At 37.6% G+C, this 10,793-nt stretch overlaps 1 protein-coding gene across 2 annotated transcripts; it reads left to right on the top strand.

Moving 5' to 3' along the window:
- The first annotated feature begins 236 nt into the window (after positions 1–236).
- On the top strand, positions 237–5,106 carry LOC115972063 (GABA transporter 1-like). 2 transcript variants are annotated; one of them, XM_031092212.1, is made up of 7 exons: positions 237–453; positions 1,281–1,403; positions 2,702–2,796; positions 2,934–3,120; positions 3,246–3,376; positions 3,582–3,797; positions 4,510–5,106. In XM_031092212.1, the coding sequence occupies exons 1-7, from the start codon at positions 258–260 to the stop codon at positions 4,903–4,905; spliced, it is 1,344 nt and encodes a 447-aa protein (XP_030948072.1). In that variant the 5' UTR covers positions 237–257; the 3' UTR covers positions 4,906–5,106. The 2 variants fall into 2 exon arrangements, with proteins under 2 accessions (XP_030948072.1, XP_030948073.1); XM_031092213.1 differs by lacking the exon at positions 1,281–1,403 and having other exon boundaries at positions 4,510–5,009.
- Positions 5,107–10,793: the final 5,687 nt, after the last annotated feature.

The following is a 10,793-nucleotide window of genomic DNA, read 5'->3' as shown; positions in this document are numbered from 1 at the left end:
CAACTTACCATATATTTATTTAATTTTTTTTATTATAAAATAGTCAAAATTTAAAATAAAAAAAATAAACATATGATAAATTATGATCGATGAAAAATAAAATAGAATATAAAATGTGATACAGAAAAATTGTATTCATACACACAAATACGAGAGTGCTTTGGTTTTTTGGGACGTGAAAGAAACTATAAATAAATAAAAGTAAAACTGCTTTATTTTCAACTCCAATAGTCCAAGTAGCTGACAATTGGTGCAAAATGCATTCAGACATTATTCCGAGCACGCCACCCGCGGCAGCAGCAGCAGAGAAGCATGAAGAAGAAGAAGAAGAAGAAGAAGAAGGAGGAAGAGGGACGTGGAAGCACGCGGCTTTCCATGTGGCCACTACGATTGCCACTCCAGCTGCTTACGCTCCTTTGCCCTTCGCTCTTGCTTCTCTCGGTTGGCCTCTTGGTCTGTAAACTCTTCTCTTTGCTCTGCTTGCTTCGCTTAACATCTCTTTTTTCCTGTTTCTTTTTTTTTTTTTTTGGCAACAATTGAATAAACATGCAAAATAATTATAAATATGCAGAGTCCCATATACTAATTAATTACAACAAAGTGTGTCTCCATATAGCAGAAATCATTCATTTGTTTCATCATCACAACGGTGTGGTGTGGGACTGACAATATATATATATATATATATATTATAAGAGATATTATGCAACCTCGCGCGCGCGATGCCTTAAAATATCTTCTAATCTCCGAGACGACACTATTCAGCTTCTATTAGCAAAATATTATACTATAATAATAATAATAATAATAATATTGTTGATCTTGATGATAATAATAATTTGGTTACAAATGCGCTACTTGATTTTCTATCGGGAAAAGAAAGTATGGTCTGAACTGAGCTAATGTTACTATAATATTGTTATTGTTGATGATAATGATAATTTTACTATCTATCCTATTAATTCCTACCTAGGCCTTACAATATATGAAAATCATACTCCATACATCTAACTTAATTCGGGTTGTTATGTATGAATATTTTTTTTTAAATTTGTCTATATTAATGCTTTAAATTAAACTACTAATTTTAGTTTTCTTGTCTAATTTTAATTATTTGGTTAATACTCTCTATTTTATCTTTTACCTTTTTTTTATGATATTTTTTAAATTATATTTTATGAAATCTATTTTAGCTTTTACCTATACCAAAAAAAAAAAGAAGAACTTTTATTGTATTGTGGATATGTTGTTAGAATTAAGTTGCAACTCCCTCTGCCCAGGTGTGACTAGTTTAGTGAGCGGAACATTGGCAACTTGGTATTCTAGCCTTCTGATTGCGTCATTATGGAAATGGAATGGAAAGAAGCACATTACATATAGAGAACTTGCTGAGAGCATCTTTGGTTGGTATTTTCTAATTTCAATTCCACTTTTTAATATTAATATTAATATAAGAAAAGAAACAACCGTGAGTGAGTGAGTGACATCAATAGCAAGAATATTATAAAGAAAAGATTAAAACTTAAAATTGTTTCAAGGACAGCTTTATGTTTATCATAGACCACTACTTAAATTTGTTGATTAATTAGGAGAACTCAGATCAGATATCCAAGAATTGAGAAATCTAGAAAAAAGAAGGAATTCAGATTTAATTTTTCCCATTTCAGCTGTAATTATTTAGAATGGCATCACTGACTGGTTTGAGCTTATCATACTTGTACTTGCTTGTTAGATGTCTGCTATTGTATGATAGGAATCAAATGACCCTTAATCTCTATTGCTCTCAATCTAGTAGTTCTTCAAGGGGAATAGGCCTCCATCGATTCTTCGAGGGAATCAACCTCCAATAGCATTTCAAGAATGACTATTCAATGTATTATTCATCAATTCAATTCACATTACAATCAGTATTGAGCTTTATACCCTACTCACTAACTAACAAAGTACAAAACAACACAGCTTAGTTACTTAACTAACCAAGTACAACTTCCAATGCATTATCAACTAACTTGTAACCAACTCTGTACAAGTATCCCCTGCATCTCTGTACAAGCATCCACTGCACCTAACACAGCCACAACACACTACACCAGATGCACCCCCAATCAGAGTCCTAACATTGTAGCTAGAAAATTTTCTTGTCTTTGATTGTTAGATGCCTGCTATTGTCACAATATCTGAGAAAACTATTATTAATTATCTTCTAGTGGCTACTTGTACAATGTTTACAATTCAAGTCCATTGCCATGGACATTTATATGTATATAGGGTGAAGATGAAGTTACTCCTGATGAAAATTGTATTCTCCTTTGTCCTTCTAATTCTTCTATATAGAACTTTTGTATTAGAGCTTTGTTGGGTACATTTCTGAGCATTAGAACATTACCACTTGATTCCAAATCCTATTCCCTACCTGAAATGTAAGGCACAACTTGTTTGAACTTAATACCTACCATTTCTCAATTGATGAGCTATAGCTCTTGTGGTCATTTGTTTTAAATTATGACAATTATTTTCCTGAGTTACATGTGATGCACTTGTTTTTCCAACTACAGTGCTTACATACAGTTAAAATATCTCAGTATTTAGAATCCAAACCTGTGTTTTAAGTTGGATCTTTTAACTGTTTTAGCTTGTATCGCTTTTTCACCATATGTATTTCTGGTTATTTGACTGGAATTTTTTTCCCCAATTCTTGAAGGATTCTGGGGTTATTGGTCTGTTGCACTTTTTCAGCAGGTGGCTTCTTTGGGCAATAACATTGCCATTCAAATTGCTGCTGGGAGCAGCCTTAAGGTTAGGCAGTCTTAAAATGATAGATTATTATGATATGCGTTCCTCCTTATTTCTTACTGTTCATTTATTTCTTTTCTTTTTTTTTTTTTTGGGGGGGGGGGGTGTTGTTGTTCTGTTCCATCTATATACGTACGCAGGCAGTTTACAAATACTTTCGTGAGGATGGTTCCTTAACCTTGCAGCATTTCATTATGTTCTTTGGAGCCTTTGAACTTGTTCTCTCTCAGCTTCCTGATATCCACTCATTGAGATGGGTAAATGCGTTGTGCACTTTCAGCACGATTGGATTTGCAGCTACAACCATTGGTGTGACAATTTATGATGGTGGGCTTGTCATGTTTTCCTTTGCCTTCTGCATCATAGCTTTATTGCTTGAACCAGTATTTTCCATAAAATTTAGTATCTTCATAGCTTCATCTCTGGCTTTATTTGATTTCATGTCCTTCCAGGTAAGAAGACTGACAGAAACTCAATAAGTTACAGTTTGCAAGGAAGCTCCTCTCGTAAGACCTTTAGAGCCTTTAATGCTCTTGCGATAATTGCATTTTCTTTTGGAGATGCAATGCTTCCTGAAATACAGGTAACATGTCATAAAAAATATTTTATAAATTCAGGGGTTTTCATTCTTATTCTTATGTTGATTTTCCTTTTCCATCTATTAAAAGTCAAATTTTATTTTTGTTTGGCTTTTGTGTACTGGTAGATGAACTAAGGGATAATATTTTTGAACAATACACATTCTTAACAATCAATATGGTGACTATAAACAACCATTTACTTTCCAGAATACCATGAGAGAACCTGCAAGGAAGAATATGTATAAGGGTGTATCAGCAGCATACAGTGTCATTATCCTGAGTTACTGGCAACTGGCCTCCTGTGGATACTGGGCTTTTGGATCAGAAGTTCAGCCTTACATATTATCTTCTCTAAGCGTTCCTGAATGGACAATTGTTATGGCAAATCTCTTTGCTGTGATACAAATATCTGGATGCTATCAGGTACTCTTTTTAAGGTTTTATAAATAAAAAGTTGCATTTAATGTAACATGCTTGACCATTATAGGTTTACATGATAGGTCTTTGTTTCTTGCTCTCTTTCTTCTTCTTCGTTATTTTTTTCTTGTATTATTTTTATTCTCAGGACAGAATTATAATTTAAGTTTAGCTATAAAATGAAAAGAAGGGTGTGATATAGATTTCAGAATACGCTTGATGCAAACATCTGAAAACTTCATTAACAACAAGGCAATGTGACAAACCTTTCTCAGTATTAGGTATCTATAAATAAATCCCTAAAAATGAGAAATTTAATAACCAAATATTCTTTGATTTTACACCATAGAAATCAGCAATTTGTGAAGTATAGATCAAATTGCGAAAATAGAAAAATGGAGAACAGCCATATATACATGCAGTCTTGAAAAAAGTGAGCAGTCAACAGAACACAAGCTTTCTCAATCATGACTTCTTGTACTCTCTCATTTATTCTTTAATGGTCTTTTCTTAAGTGATGCATCACCATTCCATCATAATTTGAATTTCAAATTTCTTTTTGTCTGTGTCTATGTCAAGCGAAATTCTTGCAATGTTGTGTTTTTATACTGGCATCTTCCCACATTTTTATTATTACTTCCTCTCTTGGTTCTGCATTAGTCATGTTTTTAAACGATTATGAATTCAATGCCTTTTTTAATTGAATTTTTTCTTTTAGATATATTGCAGGCCAACATATGCCTACTTCGAGGAAAATATGCTGTCCAGCAAAGCTACTGGCCGTTACCCCCTGAGAAAATACCTTGTCCGACTTATTTTTACTTCCATTTACATGGCTCTTATTACACTTATTGCTGCAGCCATGCCCTTTTTTGGGGACTTTGTGTCCATCTGTGGCGCAATTGGGTTCACTCCACTGGATTTTGTCTTCCCTTCTGTGGCATATTTGAAAGCGGGAAGAATGCCCAAGGATGCCAAATGTCGCCTTTCAATGCAGCTCCTTAATTTTGCAATATCTACCTGGTTCTCAGTTGTTGCAGTGTTGGGTTGCATTGGTGCAGTCAAGTTTATCATAGAAGATATCAAAACCTACAAGTTCTTTCATGATATGTAAGCATTTACATTGTTATAACTTATAATTGTTTTGTAATCATTGTATTCTCTTACATTGTTGTATCTCTAGATGTTTTGTGTTTCAATGAGTAATGTAATTCAAAATAAATATCATAATTTCAAGAATTAACTGTGGAAGAGGAGGGGGAGAGGGGGTGTTTGATATTTTGAATTTCGCCACAGCAGTGGAATATGTCTCACTTCGACAAAATACAAATAAATGGAAAAGAACATTTCCCACTATTCATGGAGTTAAAGACCATGGTAAGTGTTCTTTTCAATTTCAAAAGATCCTTATGAATTATTACTTTCATAGTCGAAAGTAGGATGATATGACTGTGCAAGCACAACAGACACTGACACATGCACGACACAGGTGACCTACACCACACAACCAACCTTTGGGCAACAAAACAAAGTACAACCGCTCCTAAATGATCACACAACAGCCTACTCTATCTCTCTTTCAATAGAAAAGAAAAAAAAAATTCAATCTGCTACATAAAATTCTATTACAAAAAGGGTTAGAGACAATTTTGCAGCTACCAGCATGATGTCTTACATTACATTATTCTTGATCTGCTACGGCATAGCCTCCTCTGATAATACTTGGCCACCAAACAGTAAACACTCTTGTATTTCTCAAAATAAGGAGTTGCATTTGGGATGTTGCAATGAAGTACTAAATTGATCAACTGATTTGCCTCCTTAGGTCAAATACTAATCCGTTGTTGCATGCTTCTATGGAAATTGTGGTCATGAACCGTCAATTCTATAAAAACCCTATAATTTAATTAATTAAACTACCTTCTTCGTTACAGTTTAGGCTACAGCCAACTGAGGTTTGAGCTCTTATAATTTGCACATAAACAGACATGGAATCCTTTATGAATGTATAATTAATGTCTCAGATAGGATAATGAGCTTCAAATGAAATGTGTAAATTGAGTTCAAATGCATGGTTATTTCATATTTATGAAGAGATGATGTTGAAACCACATATCATAATGCTCTAATTTCCAGCAGAGCAAGGTGTGATTGTTATAGTTGCTTTTCTGAATATAATTTTATACCCACTCCTCTCACAAAATAGTAGGTCTTACTGTTTAAAATCACCATGAGACCTACTAATCGTGTGTTTTGACCACATAAAATTAGTTTATAAGTATCAAATTATTTCTTGTGATTCATTGATGATATAAATAAATAGTCTATTTTGGAGTAAACATATGCACGCTTTTTAATAATTGAAGGTTGGTGAATCTAATTTTTAATAAGATTATGATGGGAAAGCAAAAAATGATTACTATCTCTGGATCATCCATAGGGGTCGTCCAGGAGCCGAGGGTTAGGTGTTTAAAGAGGTCGTCCATGGGAAAAGTGCTTGGACGATCACGTGACACGTAGGAAATTCTCAATGATGGAATTTACCCACATATGTTGAAGATCTAGACCACAATGAGAGCAAAACTCTTATTTATCACTATAACTTCCTCACAAATGCTTAACTTCTAGGAGCAGTTGTAGCGGATGAGATTGGAGGTTATAACTTCCATAGCCGTTGTGGAGGTTATGTTTGAACTTACTAATTCCCACAAATCTTGGGAAAGTTATTAAGCAAATAACCGTTCTGAGACCCTCTATATAAGGACTCGCCTACATCAAATCAGGGTAAGTTTTTTCTAAGATTACTCCTCTAAAGCCAGAACTCTAGTTTTCAGAGAAAAACTAATTTAATCATCAGAGGGTACTTGGCCGGTCCACCTCGGTCACCTTTTAATTGTGTGTTCTTCCTTTCAGGTCTTCCAAGCGAGTCATTGTTTCATTGAAGCCCGAAACATACAGCCTACTAATTCTATGTAGTATCAGATTATAAACAAAAATTATTTGTCAAGAGTTTTGTAGCTCAAATGGCACTTCATGGTGTTTATGTGTATATATATATATGTAAGGACACGATTCGTGGTGGACCGTAACAGTGTCGGGTTCGCACGTGAAAAGGCCCTAACAATATCATTTGTAGAGAGTGGGTTTGGAAGGCTAGGCCTTGATCGACAGGCGGTGGGTTTTTCGTGGTGTTCGTACAAGTTTAAATTTTCCTTCACCCCTGGAGTCTTTCTCCTGGAGGTGGGCTGGGAGGCTCTGGTTTTTGGTCATTTTTCCCAACCTCCTCTCTAGGTTCCTTATTTTTCCTTTTATACTCGCCTGCGTCCACTATCCTTCATCCACGTATAGGGTCAACTTTTCCAGGGCTGATACTTGTCCCGTCAGTCCATACCCAAAGTCGTTGGGAAGGGTTGTAAAAGCCAAAGAATGCGGCTCTGTCAGGTTCAGAGCATTAAATGGCAGTAACAGCAGCTTTCCCTGGATATTTTAGATCTTTCTTCCAAGTTTCAGTCCTATACCGTTTTTACCCTTCTTTCTGGGGGTACTTTGGGTTTGCCGAGGACTGAACTGCCCTCGGCGGTATCCAAAGGCTATCTTGTCGAGTTTGGGCCATAACCCTCCTCGGCTTGGGCCTTCGGATTCTCTCTGGGTAGATGGGCCTGGCCCATAAATCATTTGGGCCCCACAATAGCCCCTCAAAACCCGGTTGTCCAACCTCTTGGTTGGAAAGGGGGGTTTTGGTGATGTCGAACCTCTTCCTACGGCCCAATCAACTTGGCCTATTAATAATGCTGGCGGCTCTTCATCTGTCCAAGAAATGCACCGGTCTATGAGACAGTTTTTTGATTTCGCGTTTGATGCGTTCTTATCGTTTGGGTATCCAAAACGCGCTTTTAATAACCACTATTTACGAGACTACTTTAATTCGGCGGTTTGTTTTGATGGGGTGGAGAAACGGAACCGGCATGTTTGTGTTGGCAGATTCCTTTGGAGATCTGAACCTATTAAATGTCTCCCGCTCCACCCTCTGTATAAGAAGGAAAGGAGGAGGTTATTGTTTTTGTAAAGAATCCCTTTTCATCCTTCTGAGATTTGAAATACTTGGCCTCCCCTAGGGTTCATTTTACCCACTGGTTTATAAACTAAATCGTGATACACTTTACCATAACAACGAGTGATGCAGGAGCCAAACCCCTCCCATAAGCGCCATGTTCCAATAAAGCTCATTATGGCTCGATCGGGACAGGGATGGCGAAGACTCAAAATCAATCTTACCCTTCTTTCAGTCAAAATCCGAAACAGGGACTTGTCACGTCAAACTTTCGGCGTGACTGAGTCGAGAACACCCATCATCAGTACCAACCGCTCTCCTATGAGCATACCTAGTATGGCTCCAGTGTGTTGGGAGTCAGGATCGAGGCAGGGACTAAGTGTCTCTACTTCTTCCTCTTTTCCTTCACTGGTGCTATCCTCCGTCTCCCTTTCTTAGTTTTCCCAGCACCAGATCCATCCTGGTGCTTTCACTTCTCCCTCTTTTGCTCCTTTTTCTTTCTTTTCATCTCTTCTCTCTTCTTCTCCTCCTTCTTTACTCATGTCCTCCATCTTCTTCATTGATTTCTTCCTTACTATTTCCTTCTCCTTCATTTTTTCCCAAAGAAGGTTCTTATCGTAATATGAGCAGTATTGAGGCAGAGATTGTAGAGACTTTGAAGACGAGTTTAAAAGACGCCTGACAGTTTACTTATCTGTACTACGGATGTAATTGTTGCTTAGGCAGTTCACATTTTGTATAGGCTCGTTTGAGCCCCTTTTTGTACGTTGTAATAATTTTTCGTATTAATAAAAATTGTTGTTATTTTATTTCGCATGTTTTGTCTCTATGCCTTCTTTTTTTTTTTTTAAATTTACAAACGCTGTTCGGCACAATAATGTAGCATCTAAACCAATGACGACTAAGACCAAAATACTTGATAATAAAAAGATGTCGTCATAACTTTAATAGAAATGCTTGGCACAATAAGGCCGACCAGTGAAAAGTAATACTTACCCCCTGCTAGCCGAGGAGAAAAACGAAGGTTTGATGCCGTGTGAGGAATAACCATTTGAAGATATATCACCCACCAAATGAACAGCCTTCTTATACGACTAAATGCTGGGGCGTTCCACCACCTTCCTTACACCTTTATTGGCCTTAACCTTTTATGGTGTTTAAGCCGTGGATGAAGTGACCTGACATTTTTATCAAGTAACCCATCTTTACGAAATTCAAACCTTTTCTTATCAAAGTATTTGGTTTCCCCATTGGCTTGGGTCCGAGGACCATACAAGGCCTTGGTTCTGTCCAAAACTTGTAATAATTATAATTTTTTGTACTTGGTTTTCCCATAGGCTTGGGTCCGAAGACCATGCAAGGCCTTGGTTCTGTCCAAAACTTGTAATTTTTTTATGTACTTGGTTTCCCCATAGGCTTGAGTCCGAGGACCATGCAAGGCCTTGGTTCTGTCCAAAACTTGTAATTTTTTTATGTACTTGGTTTCCCCATAGGCTTGAGTCCGAGGACCATGCAAGGCCTTGGTTCTGTCCAAAACTTGTAATAATTATAATTTTTTGTACTTGGTTTTCCCATAGGCTTGGGTCCAAGGACCATGCAAGGCCTTGGTTCTGTCCCTGGGCTCCTATGCTGAACGGGCCTGGGCCGCGAATTTACTGGGCCCGCAAATTAAGAGGTATTTCCGTAGTCTTTGATCACGCGGTACTTTTTGGCGTCCCAGTGTTCGAGGTGCGCCTTCTCGAGACTCCTTTAGCCTCAGGGTTGCAGACGACGTTGGAAATCGAGCCAGAGACATTTTGTTTGTAGCGTTCCTTGGGACGCCGCGTGAGTAAAATGCCTCCACCTTATCTCTTAAATAAATAGGAGAGAAAGTCGCTTTACTTTCGCACAAATCCTTCAATCTTCTCTCCTAGTACATCATGTTCGAAGCGAGGGTTGGGGCAAAAGAGCTCTCTCCGCCACAAAGGCGCCGTGTCCTCCTGAGACTCCAGATGGTGAGGCACGGGCAAAGGAGGCACAAATTCAAGAGAATATTCCAGTTTGACAGAGGGGAAAGGGTGTTTCTCCCTCTTTTAGTCAAAATCCGAAGCAGGTTCTGTTCATGCCAAATTTTTGGTGTGTCAGAAGAAAGATTCTCCGCCCCCAGCGCCTCTGCCTTGTTGCAGGCAAATTTTTGGTGAAGGCTCCTCAGCTTCCGGCTCCCTGCATCTTTCCCTCAGCGATGTGAGGCTTAAGTCGGGTTCTTTTGCTGCCTGAGTTATGGGCGTGCAAAAGCATTGAGGAGGAATAAGGTCTCGAGGCAGTAGCCAACTTCTCCTCTGTGCTACCTCCTCGGCTTTATCTTCACTCTCTTGTATTTTTCGTTACTTACGTAGTTAGCTTCAATGTAAGTTTTGTTTCAGCTTTTCATTGTACACTGTACTGTTCCTTTGTCTTAATAAAATATGTGTCTATTTCTCTATACATATCTTTCTTCTCCGTAACAACTACTTTATGCATGAATATTAAATATAAGCTTGCCCTTAATGATATTCCAGGCAGAAAAATGCTTTAACACAGATTCCAACTAGTTTAAACTTACAAATATTATCAAGCATAACAAGGTTAATTCTCAATAAATTAAACTCTTGGAACTAACCGGGATAACTGCTGAGTGCTGCGCGATGCATGCTAGAGCGATGTCCGAGAACGATAAACTCTAAATAATTCGTCCGAGAGGGTAGCCGAGTAGCGAGGGACTTTGGTTGTGCTTTTGGGTAATATGTTGTGCTGTATCGCATCAACCCCTTTGATACTGGGGATCCGAGGGTAGACCAAGGAATCCGCGCAATCAAGGTATTAACCCATCTGTTAACGCGGAGTTCTCTTCGGATGGATTTTGAGGTTTATGTGCCATAGTTTTTTTTTTTTTTTTTTTTTTTTTTTAATGTTGGTTCCTCATCCAAAGTAGT

The sequence above is a fragment of the Quercus lobata genome, chromosome 12 (assembly GCF_001633185.2).
Source record: "Quercus lobata isolate SW786 chromosome 12, ValleyOak3.0 Primary Assembly, whole genome shotgun sequence".
Lineage (NCBI taxonomy): Eukaryota > Viridiplantae > Streptophyta > Magnoliopsida > Fagales > Fagaceae > Quercus > Quercus lobata.
The sequence above is the reverse complement of the archived record's forward strand: the minus strand, read 5'-3'. Positions and strand labels throughout refer to the sequence as shown.

Bases quoted from the DNA above. Each gene is read 5' to 3' on its own strand.
- LOC115972063 (XM_031092212.1), top strand. From the start codon at position 258: ATGCATTCAGACATTATTCCGAGCACGCCACCCGCGGCAGCAGCAGCA. The intron at 2,797-2,933 runs GTTAGGCAGTCT...ATACGTACGCAG, and splicing joins CTGCTGGGAGCAGCCTTAAG to GCAGTTTACAAATACTTTCG. The intron at 3,121-3,245 runs GTGGGCTTGTCA...ATGTCCTTCCAG, and splicing joins TGGTGTGACAATTTATGATG to GTAAGAAGACTGACAGAAAC.